The following is a 21,155-nucleotide window of genomic DNA, read 5'->3' on the forward strand; positions in this document are numbered from 1 at the left end:
AAATTAGAAATTTGACGTCGGATGTTGACGTGTGCGGCTAGCATCACTCACAAGTCGTGAATGTATTATTATTGAAAAGATTCGTGGTTTTTTCACTGGTGGTCCAAAACAATATAAAGATTTGTGATATTCTCTATATTTAATATCTTAATTTATTCTCTTATCTTAATTAATAATCGAGAGTTTAATTCTCACTCTAAATATGGAATAGTTTTAAAATTTGTGGTCAACAATTTTTTTAATAAATTTACAGAATATAAAAAATTAATTGCTAAATTCGCTCCGATAAATATGTTAAAGAATAAAATATATATGCATATCTTAATTTAGGCATCCAAAACCAAAAGTATATTGTTGCTTTATTCATCAGGCAAGCCTGTAATTAGGATGCGTGAGACAAAGGAAGTCGACAGAACGTTGTGTTGGCGCCACGTTACACCCTTTTGCAATTCACTTTAGCAGCGAAAGTGTAAAGACTTGTTTATTCTTTCTTAGCATTTTTAATTATTTTTTTTAACCTTTTGAAGAATTGCGTGCAACAAAATTTGTGGTATATTTGAGGAAGTTTTTGTATTTAAGTAAAGGAACTTAAAAAGTTTGATTATCTTGTCATGTCTATGAGATATATAATCGAGTGGTTTAGTGGATATCTTTTTCATGTTAAGTGGTTTAATTGAAGTGAAATTCTAGAGACCTATCCCATCTAAGTAGCTTTGTTTATAAGGAATATAAACACCTATATCTTGAAGACTATATTTACTATTTTTGTGTGGAACTATAGAGCTCAAAATTCTGTTCATTGTGAGGGAAATTGCAATGTAGTTAAACAGTGTTACTAGATTGAGCTCAGCTTTCCCTAGGAGAGTTATTTCATTACAGTTGTATAGGAGTGAGACTGCAATGAGCATGAGTGACGTTGAGCTTAAGTTATCTCTTGTACTATGAAAACTATAGTAGATTATTCTTTAAGTGATGCCTCGCAAGCAAATGTAGGATTGAGTCTGAATTGTGTAACCAATTGGCTATGTTAATGTTTACTTTTTTTAATTTTGAGCTGTTTCTCTCAGCCACGACACACCGTAACTGTTGGATTAGATGTCCTGAGTATAATATTTTCGTCTAAGTACACTTATAATTTTTTAAACAGATTGGTTAATAAAATTATTCATGAATTACATTAATAGTTTGTATATTATCCTCAATTTTATTTATTAACTATAGCTTTCTATATTTGTTGCACCATTCCCTCTTTAACATTAAACATATACTTATTGTAATAATTGCTTAATCCTTGCTGCGTATAAATAATTAATAATAAATGCTATATAATTTAGTTAAAATTAGTATAAGTAATTTATAATAAATATTATATAATTTAGTTAAATATATAATAAGTCAAAATGTATTGAAAATTATCAACCGTCAATAAAATTTTCAGATTACTTAAACATGACTAGTAAATAACACATAATTATATCTTAAAAATAAAATATATTTCTTAAAATTAAAATATTATTATTGTTGTATAAAAATAACTTCCTTATAAAGTTAAATCAGGTAGGAGTTTTATTGGAAAGTCACATTGCAATTGTTTGTAATTATCCCAATTCTGATGAGAATTGAAGAGTGTAATTCAGTGAGATCCACTGATTATAATGGTTACTCAAACATACCACATATGGTCAACCCATATAAATATAAAAATTAATATTTTTTCCACACTTTTTAAATATTAAACCTATTACCCTAATTTGAATCTATATGAACTTATTTTATTCTATTTCTTATATTTCTATTATAGAAAAATAGTTATCAACCACAGTGTTATGTCTTCATAATTAAAAACAAAACATTTTAATTACCAAACATATTTTTTCAATTTAAAAAATAAAAAAAATCTTCATTTTCAAGTAGCATATGATTCTCAACAAGAAAAACTTCCTTTTTAGCTTTTGTAACAAGCATGTCCAATAAAGAAATAAAAAGAAAAACTATTCCTAGCAAGATTTGTCAAAGATAAAAGTAGAATATTTTGTTAAGATTTTTGTTTAAAAATAACAAGGCGACTAATATGATTTAAACTCAAGTTACATTTGGGGTGGTGAACACCTTAGTTATCAGGCCAACACATAGGGTTCAATTGTTAAGCTTTTTTAGCTTAAGATTAATACAATAACATATTGATATTTAATTGCAATTAATTCATCACTCAACACATAGAAATTTGGAATGAACCCTTTAAACAAAATATCACAATCTCAACCATGGAAGCTAGGTGAAATGACAAGGGTCTTTCCTACCTTAATAAGTGGTCAAGGGTTCGATTCTCGTCTTGGGTATGGAGCAACTTTAAAACTCATGGTCAACATCTACCCTCTTAATCGGCTTATAGAATGCGAAGAATTAATTACTGAATTCGCTCCGATAAATACCTTAAAAAATAAAAATATCACAACTTTTTTTTTTCTTTTCTACCGCTTTTCTAGTTTTCAATTCACTTGCCTTGATTTCCACCATTGGATGAATGAAGAATTGATGAAGAATTGGAATAAATATCATTCTTGGTAAGTGTTAAATCAAATAATATTTAGATTCATATAAATCTATAAAGGAATAATGTTTAATGTATTATGAGTGAATAAAGGGATTATGACATGTTTGGCTTTTGTATTTTATCTAATCTTTTAAGTAAGTACCCATACTTTTAGTCTATCTATCAATGTGGTATCTATGATCAATAGTGTTAAGCTTTGAGTTATCAGGGCACATGCTCCAATTATTTATTTCAAATCATCCTAGGGACCTTAAATTAAATAAGTCATGCGCACAACTCTTTTAGTTTCAAGATGAATCAACCAGCGATCTGAGAAGAGGCCGATGTGATTTTCAAACGACAACATCGACATGGTGGTCGGACTATGACTAGAGGTGATCATGGGTTGGGCTACTCGGCCCGACCTGACGGTCCGCACGAAAAATTGGAGGGTTCGGGTAAAAATATAGGCCCGAGATATGTGTTTGGGCAAAAAAATAAGGCTTATTTAGAAAACGAGTCGGGCCTCGAGTAAAACTTTTTTAGCCCGCCCTGGGCCCGGCCCGGCCCAAATTATATATTAAATATATATATTTTTATTTTTAATCAAATATATACCTTTTAAAATTTAATATGCTATTTTCTTTTTAAAATATACTATTTTGGTGTTGTAAAATTTAATATGGGCCAGACCGAGTTCGGGCTTAGTAATTTTCTTTCGGGTCGGGCTTGAAGAAATTTTTAGACCCATATTTCGGGCCGAGCCCAGCCCTTGCCTAAAAAACGGGCCTAAAAGCCCAAACCCAACTCGACCCATGATCACCTCTAACTATGTCTGTTCATTCTAATAACATTAGTTTTTCAATTTAGTATTTTTTTATATTTTGATTAATTTTAAATGTAGAGAATATTTATTTTTTTGGTCCCTTGATGTGACTCGACAAAGTGTGTCACTCTTTTGGTGGTTAGATGCCATTTCATTAACAACTTTAAGAGTGAGTAATACATTAACAGACATGATGAAACACGAGATGCCAAAAGTCGTTATTTTTAAAATACAAATATTACATTGAAATATTTGTTAAAGTTCAAGAGGTCAAAATCGATGATAGATTGATAGTCAATTATTAGATATTATTTATTAAAAATTTAAACATTTATTTTCTCCTTTTAATTAAAATAAGTTATATTTATTTAATTTATTAAAAATTATATGTTTATTTTTTTAGTTTATTAGACCAATTATATTTTAATTAAGATATTTTTATGTTTCAGCAATATAAAAAATTATATGCAAGTATTATACTAAAAAAAATAAAATTTCATAAAACCATTATTTTTATTAGAACAATCGTTTTTTTATTATCACAATTATATTATTTACGGATAACCCAATGTTATTAAAATCAAATCAGGTCATCGATCAAACCAGAAATCTATTAGTTCGTTAGTCTAGAAAGTGTTATTAAACCGTTTTAGATTAAACGATTAAGAATTCTATAAAATTAAAAATCAAATCGATTGAATCGAAAAAAATTGTCTAAAACCAGGTTTTCTGATTCTTTGGGTTATAGTTTTAATTTGTGGCTAATATTATTAAATTTTAGCCCAATTTTATCCAATCCTACTAATAACCTGTTGACCCATCTAGCAGAAGGGGCTGTGCTGATTATTTTGATTTTTTCATGGGTTGCTTACCTATGTAGAGGAAATGTAATGGTTGTGGAATTATGAAGGAGACGTTGGAATACTAAAAGAAAGAAAAGGTAATAACATTTATGAAGAGTTAAATATATATGCTTTAATTGGTTGAATCGAGAATTTAGATGAATTTGGTTATTAAAATATTTGTTTATAATTTGAATTTTTTGAGTTTGATGCACATTTTTAACAATAATTTAACAAATACTCATTTTATAAGCAACGATGGTTTTTGGCTTTCTACTTTTTTATTCATTGTCAATTTAACTTTCTGATATGTTAAAAGAAATAGAGAATGTAGGAAATAAAAGAAGAAACAGAAGAGAATAGAAAATAAAGAAAAAAAAAGAGAAAATTTTAAAGAACATAAAAGAAAAAAATTGTTCAAAATAAAAAAAATATGGGGATTGATTGTATAATTTAACTTTTTTTTAAATGATGATTTAATGTGCCACGTCAGCTTACCATTATACCGTTGACGACAATTAACGGCTCAGTGACTAAAATATTACAACACGATAATGTAAATGGCTAAAATGTAACATTTCAAATATAAGTGACTAAAATGTAACTTGAGATAAACAAAAGTGACCATACTGTAGTTTACCCAAATATTAAACAAGTTGAAAATAAAAATCAATGTTTATTTAAGATGACAACGATGATGACAGATTGAAGAAAGATCTGTTGTACTATGGCCTAAAAGCGAAAAGCCCAAGTGGCCCATAAAAGTAACTCAAATAAGATCAAAATTGGGAACATTTAAATCTTTTAATATTATTAAGATCTATTCTTTTTTAGATAATGTCTAAAATTACCCATAGTTCCTTCCCAACTCATGAATAGAAGGATAACGTGCTTCTGCACACTCGAACTCACATTCTCCTACATTGACAACAATGACATGCCAATCGAGATAAAACTCAATCGGTTTTGTTAAGTTTTATCTTAATTGCCTTTAAGAAGTTTGATTTTTTATTTATCTAAATATAACATAATTTTAATTGTTTTTGTTAGAGTTGTGTGACTCAAATTCTAAGAGATTGCTTGCAAGTCAAGTTAAACAAAATATATCTTCTTTCTAGAAGATTTAGTATTTATGAGTATAATATATTTTGCATTTATTAGCATAATATATTTGACTTTGATTAGAATTAGGTTTTTCAACCTATAAATAGATGTAATCGAAACTCCTCTTGTAATCATTCGAATTTGACATAGTGAATTTTCTTCTCTTCTGCCCGTGATTTTTTTCCCGAAAGGGTTTCCACATAAAAATCTGTATGTTTTTTTTATTTTTATTTCTCTTTTATTTACGATATACTATCATTACCGTCATTCTATTTTTACAGTTTTTAAAAAGTTAAATTTATTTTTAGAAGATTATGGTCATGGTGCGAGAGATTGGAGCCTCCATTCTTCTTGTTGGGCTTCATCATCGCATATAACTATTTCTTGCATAGTGATTTGTTTTTTTGAAATAGAGTAGTTTTTTAATGGTGGATGAAGACAGAGAGAAGCTATAAGCTTAAACGTGGGTACTAGGTGGGGGACGTTTACCTATTGTTTTTTTTTAAAGATAGAATAAAATAAAACACTATCATAGAATTATGAACAATAAAAATATAAAGACTTGACATATTAAATGGTAAATAAGACTATTGATACAATGAATCAATAAGGGAAGAGACAAAAAGGAGATGGTGGTTGTTTGGAGATCGATTCACATGTGGCATGCAGAGAGCTCAAGGAAAGGATTGAGAAGGGAAGAGAGGAGGAGAAGGGTGCGGAGTGTTAAGTATTCAGGTGTAACATGTGGAGGGAGAGAATATTTGATATCTCATGGTTGGGGTATATATAGGGGAGGTCCCCTTGTCATGTAGTGTCATGTCGCTGATAATAGAAATGGTAGGCTACTCATGTGGTCAGTTAGGTGGCAAGAAAGTCTATTACATGTCAGTTGTTGTCAAGTGCAACATTGTGTGATCCTATTTTAATATTCTCCTTGCTGAGGTAATACATTGTTGTTATGCCTTGGTAGTCCTTCAATGGTCTCCCTAGGAGGATAAAAGTTGATTGTGTGGTATACACGAGTGGCTGATCATGAAGGGCCAGCCAGATGGTCGCCACAGAGGGTACAAGGTGGATGGCCTTCCACTGGTGCTTGCTGAGCCATCCTTCGTGCTGGCACATGTCCAAGTTGGGGTTGGGGTATAACAAAGACAATATAAATTGATGCAAAAATGCCATCTTTATAAAATAATCCCAAAAATGGAGAAAGGCAAATTGACGGGGAAGAATTCATAAACAAATAAGAGATGCATCACCTTGATCAAATCATTGAAAATTGCATTGAAGCCCCCATCAACAAGCCAACTTGACTATGAACTCCAGTTAACCAAGAAACCACTTCTAAGAGACCTACATCATCAATGATGCACAAAATGGCAAGTCTTAGATGGCCTACCCTTTTCTTCCTCATCTTGGATTTTAATTTTACGAACACCATCATTGTGCTCTATCATAATAAGCGAGAATAGATTGTATGAAACTGTGATTCCACATCATTCCTATCCTTTTCCAATAGAAGGATGACAAATCAGATTTTTCCGGTCCCTCAAGAATGGTTTTCAATAGATCTAGCAACACCCTTAACTTGAAAATCTCATATATACGCCAAAATATGATTATAAACTAAAACTAAAATTTCCGTTACTTTAATGGAAAACAGAATAAACAAAACACAAACCATGATAGTGTAGACAAAACAAAAACTAAGATAGTGTGGTCAAAGTTAAAAATTTTGTGTTAAAAAGATTTACTTTTGATCATTAATTTTTTAAGAAAAGCAATACGTAAACATTCATTGTGAAATCTTTTGAGTAGATTCGCCAAAACTTTTAGCCCTTTAGATCCTACATTGATATATTCTATACTAATGTTGAAGGAATTTTGAGATAACTTTTAAGATAGAAGTGTTTGATTGAAAAGTAAAAGAGCAAACCGAAAACCTACGGAAACTTTTGAGATAAAAGTGTTTGTTGAAAACAAAATTGTAAAATTAAGCTTAATTGATTGCACTTGTTAGCACTAAAATTATACATGAAATTTAATTTAATTTAATTTATACTTTTATATAAGAGTTTTGATTTTATGCACGAAAATCTAATTTGATCTAATTCTCACAAATTATTATTAAAATTACCGATATAACGTTATTTTATGTTTATATACTGCATACACAAATATTTATATTTATCCAATATAAAAATAAATTAATGTATTTATTTCTTTAAATGAATATAACTGATTCAAAATTAATGTTTTATGTATACATTTGAACCGTGATAAAAAATTTACATGTATAATCACACCAAATTACAAATTTCATATGTAATTTTAAGATTTTTCCCTCATTATTATTATATGAATTGAAAAGCTCTAGCAAATAACACGGCATAAATTGGATTAAGCAATTTTTTTTGTGTGTGTATATATATATTTTGTAAATTTAATCAGCTTCTTTATTCCAAAAGAATAATGAATTTCCCCACCCATTTTAGCAAAAATTTAACTTTTAAAAAAGTGGAAAAAGAAAAGAAAGGAAAATGATTTCCTTTTGTGCTATTTTTTTGGTGAATTAGTGAATTATAATAACAGAGTAAAATCCAAACAACAAACGGGACTAGCGCTACTTGAACCTAAACCACACTTGAGACGATGAACACCTTTAACCATCATACCTTCACATGAAATTCCCTTTTGTCCTAATTTAACACCTTTTAATTAGCCTTATTCTCATATGAAAATTGAGTGAATTATTCATTGTAAATGGATATTGTCAAATTTTGTTGGATTCGGTGGTTTAGTTGGTTAAAGTAAAGTACAATTTTTGAATCTTTCTCTTTAATTTGAATTTTGTTTTTGGATGAAGATATTTTATGTCGTGTATATGTATATACACTAAGTGTACTTGATAGAAGCTCAGGCCACTGTTCCAAGTAAATTTTAGTTAATATATGATAATTTTTTTCATACAAAATAAATCAAATTTTGTTATCAATTTCGGGTAGTATGCATAATTTGATGATTTTTAGTTTTTATATTTTTTAAAATTTAAAATTTCAATCCTAGCTCAAACGATAACCATTCAAATTATTAAATTAAATTTTATTATTTTCAAAATTTTATGTAGCAAATATATTATCACGTATATTTTATCATATCGGAAAAATGAAAAAGAAAACAGTTAGAATATTATAGTTTGGCAAGTGGTGAATGGTATGTATTAATATTCATATAAATGTAAAAAAATTCTTGAAAAAAAGAATCCCGATAGTACCTATTGTAGGATGCCATGTATACAGATCAATGCAATTTGAATATATGCTTTAGATTGATTGTGTCCAAAGAAAAATCAGTAGTTTTCAACTTCATATGGGATGATATTTGGGGTTTGTGTTTAGTAATAAGTTTTATGTTGGGGTTTGAAATTGTTTTGGTTCAAGTTAATGTTTGAAATTGACAATTGTTCTCGTATTAAGATTTGAATTTTAAGATTTTAAGAAAATATTAGGGACTAACTTGAACTAAAAAAAGGCTTAGGCCCCAATGTGTTAACCGTAGTTAAACACATACTTTTCCAGGGAAAAAAGAGTGTTAAGGTATGGGGTGAAGACAAAATATTGCTTTAAGAAAACCAGTAATGAATAATAAATTTTGAGGTTTAAAATAAAAAATTACCATTTTATTAATTTGTAATTTTATAAATTTTAAAAAAAAACTATATAATTAATTTACCATTTAGGGGATACTTCCTCCTTGTCTTCACCCTTGTCAAAGTTGCAATGTCTTGGTAACTTAATTAGGGTTCTTCATTCTCATTCTAAATTAGACAAGAGTTTCGCATAAATAATGCATTAATTTTTTTAAAAATTAAAACTTAAGTAGCCTAACAATGTATCAAGAAATTGCAATAGGAAGTGTTGAGACCATATGTGAAGAATAAAGATGAGTGGTGCTTGGTAGTGTTTACTGTAGACTGCTAGTTTATTGTTTTCCTCATTCGATTTGGTAATTCAATGAAGAAAATTTTTAGACTTGTTAACATGTTATTATATTAAAGATACTACGGTCTATTTATGAAAACCAATCTTTGATTTTTTAAGAATTTGGATCAAACAACTCTAATAAGGAGAATATATATTTCCTTGCGCAGCTATAGTTAACTTAACCGAGGGTATATAGAGAGAGAGAGCATTGCTAGTGTAACTTTATTTATTAATTAATTCCAATATCAAAATTATTTAAAGAGATGACCCAAAAATGTGATTAGTACCCTTTGATTTATTTGATATTTATACACAAATGGTCTAATTTTAATTTTAGTCCTCATATCATGTTAAACTTTGTAATTTAATCTCTCCAGTTTAATATGACCTGATCTTTACTTTTTTTAGTGTTATTAGTGTGCGTAAATTGATGTTGTAAGTGATGATGTGAAAGTTTTTTAAAAATAGCTTTAAGCTTTTAGTTAATTTGTAAATCTCATACATTACACATAATTTTATGTATTTTTAAATTTATTAAATAATATATTTTTATAATTAAAGCTCACCCAACATTCAAGATATAAGGAGCAATAACGTTGTTATATGTATAAAAGGTGGAAGAATAAATGAGAAAAAGAAAAAGAAAGCAGTTAGAATATTATAGTTTGGCAAGTGTTGAATGGAATGTAATTATATTCATATAAATCTACAACAATCTTGAAGAAAGGAAAAGAACAGTACCTATTGTAGGATGACATGTATATAGATCAATGCAATTTGAATATATGCTTTAGATTGATTGTGTCCAAAGGAAAATATGTGATTTTCAACTTTATATGTGGATGATAAATTTCGCTTTATGTAGTTGGAAAAGGCATCCTGCATTTTGGGTTTTTTTTTTTTGAATAATAAAGTTCTAATAGCAATGTGACTAGCGCAACTTAAACTCAAGTCATATTTAGGACGGTGAACATCCTGACCATAATACTAACACATGAGAATCTGTTAGGTTCCTTTTTAACCAAATTAAGAGAGACAATCTCTTTGTAGTTAAACACATATTTTTCCAGGGACCAAAAATAAAAAGACAGTCAAAGTTGCAGTGCCTTGTAATTCAATTAGGGTATCAAGAAATTATTAAAAAAAAATATATATTATACCCATACAACATAAAGTATAGATAAAAGCTAACAATAAAAAAATCATACAAAGACTACAACCAGTAACTGGTAGGTACTATATAATATTAGTGAGTTTCTTCCTGCTATTGTGACCGCAAATTTCTACCAAGATTTTGCCTTGTTGTCCGTATTATCTAATTAAGTGTTTCTCCGTCTTCTTGGACAACTGAATTCCTTGAAATTGAAATTGGTCTCTCAGTATGAAAATGTCATCTATAATTGATTTGAGTGACCAATGAACTGAGAAATGATTCTTTTCAATGATTTTGTCCAACAACTTATCATTTACTTTTAATATGCATGTTGATGCCCTATTTCAAAATCATTGCAAATCTCTCAATAACAATTTTCTTCCTTCTTGAAGGTATTTATAGTCAAGGGTCTCATGTAAGATGGTGTTAACGTGTTAGTCTTGTCATCTAGCCATCATTATGGAATGCGTGGGAAAGATGTTTTTGATGGGACAAGGATATCTATGATAAGACAAATCCTGTCATTCATTCCAACTTGATGGGATAAAGCAATTTTACCATTACTAATTTAAAATTTTATAAATTATAAAGGAGCCTAAATGAAAAATTTTCCATTTTAGGGGAGGCAAGGCCCTTGCTAGCTCCCCTGGCTTCGCCACTGCCAACAACCTCAAATTCTTGATGAAGGTTAGGCCTTCTGTTGTCCGGTCATCCCAGAATGGTGAATTCACAGGTTACCTCCCAATTTCGAGCGTTTTTGCAGCTTGTCACGTGTCATGATACAGTTGAGAATATAACATATTAACTAAGCTAACTAAACCGAAACCAAATTAATCAAATGACATTACATTTATTAATTCAATTAACTTGATTTTAACCAAATTTTACGCTTATTTAAAGGGATAAAGATCATGAACCCCATGTATTGGCCTGATGGTCAGGGTATTCACTGTCCCAAGTGTGGTCTAGGTTCGAGTCGCGCTAATCACCTTGTTGTTAGGACTTTGCCTTCCTATTGTGATTCACAAAAAAAAAATTGCAAAATTAAAAAAAAAAAGATAAAGATCATACCTCAAAAAGGATAAATATCATTTAATAATATTGGATTCTTTTTTATTATTTCAAGGACCTAAATTGATCTTCGAATTGTTGTTTAGAGTTTGTTAGTTGAATATAAAAAAGAAAAAAGAAATTTATTAACCTAATGACTTAAATGAAAATTTTTAAAAAATTCAGTGGTCATTTTGTAACTTTTTTGAAATTTAATGATCAAAACGTAAACCTACTAATAATTTAATGAACTTAGATGTAATTTACCCTAATTATTATGTTAAGTAACCCGCTTTACATGGGCCAATAATGAGACTCAGATGGCTTTAGATTAAAATAGTATCAAATAAACATTTTAACACGTTTGGTAAAAGTACCATAGAAGCTTTTTTATTAGGAGTCGGATTTTATTTTGCTCTCTTTACTGAAAAATAGATAGATTAATCCATATATATTAGATCAAAGAGCAAATTGGTCTTTCTGTTAAAAATTTAGTCCATTTTTACTATTAAAAATTGATTATTATATGTCAACATGAGGTAAACATGGCATGTCATGTGTCTCTCTGTTTATTATGTTTGTCACGTCAGTTTTTAATACTAGAAACGGATGTAATTTGTAACGGAAAAGATCAATTTACTCTTTAATTAACATATAATTTACCATTTTTTTAATAAAAAGAGTAAGATATAATCTAACTCCTAGTATAAAGATTTTCATAATACTTTTACCTAAGTTGTTGATATCTTAGCAAAGTGAGATTGCTCGACATTGCAAACTACCAATAGAAACTGAATTAGAAAGATTCTGTAGTAGATCATATCGGAATCCAGTCATATCATGCGAAACCTAAAGGAAAAATATTTGTGTCAAATTCCTGTTTTCATCCCTATACTATACTTAATTTAGAGATTTAATTCTTCTATTTAAATATAGCATAAATACTACTGTTATTAATGTTATACTTTACTAGTAATCATTAACACCGTTAAAAAAATTCATAAGTAGACTAGTGTGATTTAAAAAAAAATAGTCGATTGGTGTTGGAGTGCAGGAGGATGTAGATTTGAGTACGCTAAAGCGCATTATCCTCTTATTTAAGGGTTGAGAGAGGCTATGAGTAATTTTAGGTATTGTATAAAAAAAATAGTTCAAATCATGAAACTGGGGCTTTTTAATGGAAAATTAGTGAAGAATTTTACCTTTTAAAATGGCACAATGAATTAAGGGTATTTGAAAGAAATTTCACATTATCCAAAATTAAATTTTAACAGAGTTGATGATTTAAACTAATTCATAATATTAATAACAGTAAAAAATCAAATTATATCAAATTAAAATATATTAATTGAATATCAAATTAATTATAATACGAGGATGAAATCATAATTTGACCAAAGATTTTATATTCTTCAACGGGTAGAATACAAAATATTATATTAATATTTCAGCCATTAAAAATTGCATCACAGCTTTGGCCACATACACATTAGGTAGAAGATGTAAGTAATTAACTCCTTTATATAGTTGTGGAAACCATTTTTTGAGTTCGACTTTTTATTTTTAAAAAAATAAAAATGGAGTCGCCACCAATTACTTTTAGGAGGTGTGATCGGGTCACCTCATAATTTGATCGTTTTAATAAGAGGTTTGATTTATTAAAACATTGTTTTTCAGTTTACAAAAATTCAAAAAATAGGTTCGAGAGTCGGTTACGCACGAGGAAGGATTAGCACCCTCATTACGCTTAAATTTGGTACCGAGTTAATTACTTGATGTCTTTAGTGTCGAGAAATTGAAAATTTGAAAAGAGTTTAAAACACGACTCCACTTTGCATGATGTTATTCTTAATTAAAACCGCTTGAATAAATCAAAACGTATATAAAAAGGCTCTCTTATCTCGAGGTAACAAAATGTCACATCCCGTAAGTTAGGACATGACATCTCGAATCCTTGCAAATAAGCTTGCTCTTTATTTAATTACTATTTAAATCTCATGTGTTTCAATTTTAAAAGAGATGTCCGGTTATCTAGGTTGAAGGAGAAAGCCGAACCCCATAAGCTAGGGCACGACTTCTTAAATCTCCAAATATAGAACATTGCCTTAATTTTAAAATTTCCTTCATTAAACAATAACGAATGTAACATTTAAACAATGTGTATTTATCTTATTTTGGGGTATACTATAAAAGCGACTAATGCATGATGTAGTGATTATAAAATGGCTATATGGGTAGAATATTAGAATGATATATAATAAATGAATAAGGGAATGCTATGATAATATCAATATAATTATAACAATAATAAGAATATTAATCCATGGTATAAAATAAATAAAGTAATAAAAATAAAAGAAATAAAAATACTAGATGCCTTATGACGAATATAAACATAAATAATGTGAGAATGATAAAAGAAATGATAAAATAGTAAAAATAAGATAAAAAAATAATATAATAACAATAATAATAAATGAGTAAAAATGTACAAATAGAGAAATGTAACAATATTGTTTTTAAATATATATAAAAATAAGCAAGTAGATAAATAAATGGATAAATAAATAAATAATAGTAATAAGAATGATGATAAGAATAAAAATAATACGGTCAACAAGTGCATAAATAAAGAAAATGTAAACATTATAATCTTTAAATGTATAAAAAGGGTAAAAGATAATAAATAATATAATATAATATATATAAAATCTATAAAGGGTTGAAATTAAATAAATAAGGGTTAAACCGCAATTTAGTCGAAATTAAAGGATAGATTGTAAAAAAATAAAAAGAAAGGGCAGAATGAAGGGCTGAAATAAAATGCGCACCAAGGGATGGGGACTAGATGGGAAATTATTTCCAGTCCCAAAAACGCGCCGTTTAATGATGGACTGGAACAAAACAAAATCAGCATCGCGGGGTAAAAAAATTTTTAAAAAAAGAAAAAAGAAATAGGACTAAATTGAAACTAGCCATAAAAGCGGAAGGACTGAAAGCATAAATATCCCCTCCAGGCGAAAACATGCTAATCCTAGGGGATGGATTGGGTCAGGCCACGGGTCGCGTCAAAATGATGTTGTTTTGGCATCTAAAATGAAATCCCAAAACGATGCCGATTGCATGGGTTATATAAGTAAAAAAGTTAGAAAAAAATCCTTTTACCTTTTTTTAAAAAAAAAACCTCAACTTTCTCTCATTTTTCCCTCAACCCTCCCATGTCCGGCCATCAGGTCCGACGAGGCCCACGGTGGCCGGCGGCCTCCAGTCGTCGACGACGGGCTCCGTTGTTTCCCAGTGGCTGAAAATCGCAAAAAATAGCCCTCTTTATCCTTTCGACCCTCCCAAACCTAGATATGGAGTTATTATTTTTTTTAAATCGTCAAAATAGTCGGAATCCTTAGAGAACCTTTCGGTTTTCTAGGTTTCAAAAACCCCTATGCCCAAAAGATGTCATCTTTCATCGGAGATGACTGTCCTCAGCCACTTACGGCGGCAAAACGCGAAGAACCCGGAAGGTTTTCCACCCCTTTTTATTTATTTATGTTTTATTTATAAAATATATTCGTGAAAAATAAAAGAAAAGAAAAAAATCACATTTTTGAAGTTTTGAGTTCTGTTCTTTTATTACTCTTGTGTGTGTAAAAAAATACATGGTGTCTGGCTCTTATAGCCGATTTTACATATAATTTTTTCTTTTTCTTTCTCTATTTTGCTACTGTTTTTTCATGTTTTCATTCATTAACCTCGTCTCTTGCTTTTTGTCGTCTTTCTCTTTTTTGCAGGTGGTGGCAGAGGGCGAAATCAACGGCGGTGGTGGCAGAGGGGGTGTCAGATGGCACGCCTGCCAACGTGGCAAGGCTGTGGCGTGAAAAGGGGCTAGGGTTTCTGATTTACTGAAAATGTTTAAGTGTTTTGGGCCACTGGGCCGTTAGGGTTTTCTTTTATTTTGGGTCATTTGGGCTTCTTTTGTAATAGGATTTAGACAGTTAATTTTTTTTTATTTGATTTGGTTTCGACCCTGGGCAAAAATGGCATGTTACAATAGTGATGCCCTAAGACTTGAAATACATTAAACTACTACATATTGACTTATACATCCAAACATTGCAGAGGAGCCTAATCTTCTATTTTCTTCTCTCCAAATAATATAATAAATTTTATAAAGTAATGATATATTCGTCATTATCCAACTGAGTTGATATCCGGTCGACTTGTAACACCAAATTCAGAACAAATTTTAATATTAGTAGAGATATATGAATGATAAAAAAACACTCTCGAAATAATATAATTTACTTTATTAGTAGAGATATATGAGCAAGAGTTGAAGCCCTAAAACTTGCAAATACATCCTTCTACATATTATAGGAATATATGGATAAATGAGTATTGTACATTAAACACCCTTGAAATAATACAATTTACTATATAAAGTAATGGTATATTCATCATTATGCAACTTAGTTGGTACTTAGTCGATTCGTGACACCAAATTCAGTACTGTTGCGGAAGCGACGATAATATTAATAACAATATTATCAGAAATATTTAGATAATTATTATGCCAACAATTATACTAAGAAAATTCCCAGTTAAATTGGAGTGGTCACAAATGGTCCCACTTAAAACCCAACAACTAGACAGAACTCACTTAGATATTTATAGCAATAATAACTAAATAAATATAACCAACATAAAGCTATTAAATATAAGCAAACAAATAAGAAATAAAATACTAGAGTTTTAACGAGGTTCGGCCAATTTAGCTTACGTCCTCGGACACTACCAAATTAATATTTCCGCTAGAAATATTACAAAAGAGAATTTTTTTTGGGATGATAAAACCTAAGGGGGAAGGGTTCTATATATAACAAACCAAACCCCCTCCCTTTCTATCTTTTCCTAATGTGGGATATTGCCAATATTCAACAAATCTCCACCTTGGTGATATTCCACATCTTCGAACATCTTCTCATAACACAAACTTCAATAGTGTCTTCAAATTTGCAACCAATCGCCTTCTTCCCTTTTGGTAGTTGTGCCAGCTTCCATGTCTTGTTTTTCTCTAGAGATTGCATTTCCTCTTCCATTGCACCTAACCATCTATTATTCTCTAAACTTTGAATGGCTTCGGTGTAAGTGGATGGAATATTATCAACAACTGGAAGTGCATAAGCTACCATGTCAGTGAAACGAGCAGGTTTCTGAATTTCTCGTCTCTGCCTTCTGACTGCAATTGGCTCTGATTGCTGTTGAGGTTCTTGGGTAGAAACCTCTTCCTCATCTGACTCTGCATCTGCCAATGAGGAATCACTAGTGGTACCTTCTGCTGGAATTACCACTCTCTGCTCAAACTCCACCTGCTGCGGAGTACACCTCACCTGCTGCGAAGTACTACTCACTCCTTCTGGATTTACCTTATTCAACATGGCAGATTCATCAAAGGTAACATCCCTACTGATTATCGTCTTCTTTGCCTCTAGACACCACAAACGATATCCCTTAACACCAGCATTGAAGCCCATGAATAGAGCCTTCTTTGCTCTTGGATCTAACTTTGATTCTTTCACATGATAATATGCAATAGAACCAAAAATACGCAAGGTGTCATAATCAGTAGCAGGTTTTCCATACCATTTCTCCAAAGGCGTCTTGCCATTTATAGCAGATGATGGCAAATGATTGATGAGATGTTGAGCGTACGTCACAGCCTCAGCCCAAAACTTTCTATCTAATCCAGCATTAGATAACATACATCGAACTTTCTCCACAAGCGTTCGATTCATACGCTCTGCCACCCCATTCTGTTGCGGTGTTCCACCTACGGTGAAGTGCCTTACTATGCCACAATCTTGGCATATCTTCAAGAATAGATCGCTTTTATATTCTCCACCGTTGTCTGATCGGAGAACCTTAATCTTCCTTCCTGTCTGATTTTCAACTTTAGTTTTCCACTTAAGGAAAACTTCAAGCACCTCATCTTTGTTCTTCATAGGAAACACCCAAACTCTTCTGGAAAAATCATCAATAAAGGTGACAAAATAACGTCTTCCTCCACGTGATGGAGTCTTGGACGGTCCCCATACATCAGAATGCACATAATCCAGAATACCTTTAGTATTGTGAATCCCAGTGCCAAATTTCACCCTTCGTTGTTTTCTCAGAACACAATGCTCGCAAAATTCAAGTTTGCAAGTCTTTGTACCTTTCAATAATCCTTGTTTGGCTAGAGTTTGCAAGGATTTTTCACCAGCATGGCCCAAACACATATGCCACAACTGTGTTGCCTCAGCGTCCTTCTTGGTACTCGAAATTGCTGCTGCTGTTGTCCCCACCACTGTACTACCTTGGTAGTAATACAGATTGTTCTTTCTTATGCCTTTCAACATCACCAATGCTCCTGAAGTTGCTTTAAGAACTCCATCTCGTATTGTCACAACTAGGCCTTTAGATTCTAACGACCCCAAAGAGATGAGATTTTTCTTCAACTTTGGGACATATCGTACATCCCGCAAAATTCTAGTAGATCCATCATGACTCCTCAGTTTAATTGAACCTATCCCGACTATTTTACATGTGTTATCATTACCCATGTAAACAACCCCTCCATCTAGTTTTTGAAATTCAAAGAACCATTCCCAAATGGGATACATATGATAGGAACAACTAGAATCCATGATCCACTCATCTGCATGTAATGTTGAAGATGTCATACTAAGAGAAAAGTCTGACTCTGCTTCACTATTGCATTCTGCAACATTTGCATCTTGCGGAGTCTTCCCTTTTTCTTCAATTTTGGACAATCTTTCTTCCAATGTCCTTTTTCTTTGCAAAAGGAACATTCATCTTTGGCAACAGCTCGACCTTTGGACTTTCTTCTCTTCTCCTTAGACTGACTTTCCTGACGATCTCTTGTTACCAATGCTTCCACTGCTGCTTCACTTGAACCTTTCAACTTATCCTTTCGGCGTAGTTCATAGCTATACAATGCAGCAGTTACTTCATTGAAAGTTACTTCCGACTTTCCATGAAGTAAAGTACTTTCAAGGTACTCAAACTCCTCTGGAAGCGACCCCAACAACATTAACGCCAAGTCTTCGTTTTCAAAAGTCACATCCAAATTCAACAAATCAGCCACCAGCTGATTAAAATTGGTAATGTGCTCGTTCATCGTGGTACCAGGAACATAACTGAAACGAAACAGTCTTTTCTTCATATGCAACTTATTTTGACTGTTCTTCTTCAGGAATTTCTCCTCCAATGCTTTCCACAATTTACTTGCAGAAGTCTCTTTACTAAATGTATACTTCTGTTCTCTGGAAAGACATGATCGAATTGTACCACATGCCAATCGGTTGATGGTCTTCCATTCTTTATCATCAACCCCTTCTGGTTTTTCTTCCTCAATGGAAATATCTAGACCTTGTTGAAAGAGGGCATCTAGAAGCTCACTTTGCCACATGCCGAAATGACCTGTTCCATCAAAAATTTCCACTGCAAATCTTGTATTTACAGTTCCAACCCTCGACAAAATGTACGAGGTGGAGGTTGTTGATGTGGATGGTTTTTCTTCTGTAATTTTTGCCATAGCTTCTATTTAATAGCCACCAAATGCGGAATACCCACAAGCTTTAGGAAATGATTCTAATGTGTAAGATCAGACTAAGCTGTAAACACAGAGCATACTACAAAATCTTGGCTCGGATACCAATTGTTGCAGTGGCGACGATAATATTAATAACAATATTATCAGAAATATTTAGATAATTATTATGCCAACAATTATACTAAGAAAATTCCCAGTTAAATTGGAGGGGTCACAAATGGTCCCACTTAAAACCCAACAACTAGACAGAACTCACTTAGATATTTATAGCAATAATAACTAAATAAATATAACCAACATAAAGCTATTAAATATAAGCAAACAAATAAGAAATAAAATACCAGAGTTTTAACGAGGTTCGACCAATTTAGCTTACGTCCTCGGACACTACCAAATTAATATTTCCGCTAGAAATATTACAAAAGAGAATTTTTTTTGGGATGATAAAACCTAAGGGGGAAGGGTTCTATATATAACAAACCAAACCCCCTCCCTTTCTATCTTTTCCTAATGTGGGATATTGCCAATATTCAACAAGTACAATATTTAATATTAGTAGAGATGTATGAATGATAAAAAACACTATCAAATAATATAATTTACTTTATTGATAGAAATATATGAAGAGAAGCTGGAGTCCTAAAAATTACAAATACATCGCTCTACTCAATAAAGGATTTAATACGAGTAGAGGAAGCCCTAAAACTTGCAAATACATCCCTCTACATGTTATGGGAACATTTAGAGAAATTACTATTATACATTAAACTACTACATATTGACTTAATTATATGTACATCCAAACGCTGCAGAGGAGCCTACTCTTCTATTTTCCACTATATAAATTAGAGCTACAAGAACTGAATGTGTATAGAACTATACACAATCAGTGTATCAAATATTAATCATTTACCCAATGGTATAACCATATTTCATGGCATATTTAACAAGATCATCCAACTCGTCATCACTTACATATCCATCTCCGTTGCCATCAGCTACAGAAAGCCCTCGTCTGGCTCTCCAACGTGGAATATAAGCACCTAAGCTAGCGAACGCATCCCTCAACTCTTCTTTGCTAAGACGACCGTCTTTGTTAACGTCGAAACTCTTGAATGCAGCTTTCAGTTGAGCCTCGATTATCGGCACAGGGCCTGGTGTTTTCCTTCGGCAAGCACTGGGGATACACTTAGGTGATGACTGGTTGAAGCAAGGCATTTTGTGTAGGAGGAGAATATAGTTTTGTTTGCTGTAGTTGGCGTAAATGAGATTAGTGTATATATATAGGGAGCATTGCTAATGATAGCTTTGTGAATTAATTAATTCCATTTAGGATAAGATTTGCGTTGCTACCTTTGATGTCTTTGTTGTTTTCATTTGTACCCTTGGATCGAATCTTGAAGGAAAAGGTGATAGATAAACACTGGTTGTGCCAATCTTTTGAAGTGATTCTCAATTTATCACTTTAGTCCTTTGTAGACCCTTGACTCATACATATCCTTTACTGATCTTGAAGGAACTTTATTAATTTTTCAACATGGACCAGTAAATTCAAAGCAGAAAAGTATGCCACAAACTTGCAAAAACTTTTGAGTCGGGTCAGGTTTAAATTGAGCTAAAGCATAATATTAATCTGCATTATGTTTGTAAAAGCGCAACTTGAAATATAAGTTTAAAATTTTGATCAAGCCTACCCATATGTGTAAATAGTTAAACTAAACATATTTTAAGTTCATTCATATTTAAAAAATATATATATATTTATGTTATTTTTAATTTAATATTTAAAATTTTTGTATATTTTTCATTTATTAAATTTTATATATAGATAACTTAATAATTTTTTAATGTTTACATTATAACTTTACATGTTACTATAGATTTAATTTGTATGTGTTATAAATATAATATATAAAAATAATATAATATATTATAAACTTAGAAAATAGGTTAGACCCGGCTCAAGTTTTGAATGTTTGAGTCCAACTTGGTCCATATTTTAAACAGGTCTAATTTTATTGTCGAAACTCTTTTTAGACTTAATTTTTTTATCCAAAT

The 21,155-nt window shown here is 31.1% G+C and overlaps 1 protein-coding gene across 1 annotated transcript; it reads right to left on the minus strand.

Moving 5' to 3' along the window:
• Nucleotides 1–19,718: 19,718 nt before the first annotated feature.
• LOC107921954 (calmodulin-like protein 5) lies at nucleotides 19,719–20,412 on the minus strand. The gene has a single exon (XM_016851749.2). It carries the CDS (start codon nucleotides 20,313–20,315, stop codon nucleotides 20,007–20,009), a length of 309 nt encoding a protein of 102 aa, XP_016707238.1. The 5' UTR covers nucleotides 20,316–20,412; the 3' UTR covers nucleotides 19,719–20,006.
• Between the last annotated feature and the right edge of the window lie 743 nt (nucleotides 20,413–21,155).

Source organism: Gossypium hirsutum, chromosome D06 (assembly GCF_007990345.1).
Source record: "Gossypium hirsutum isolate 1008001.06 chromosome D06, Gossypium_hirsutum_v2.1, whole genome shotgun sequence".
Classification (NCBI taxonomy): Eukaryota; Viridiplantae; Streptophyta; class Magnoliopsida; order Malvales; family Malvaceae; genus Gossypium; species Gossypium hirsutum.

What these genes read in the sequence shown, in the direction of transcription:
- LOC107921954 (XM_016851749.2), bottom strand. Translation starts at nt 20,315, where the DNA reads ATGCCTTGCTTCAACCAGTCATCACCTAAGTGTATCCCCAGTGCTTGC.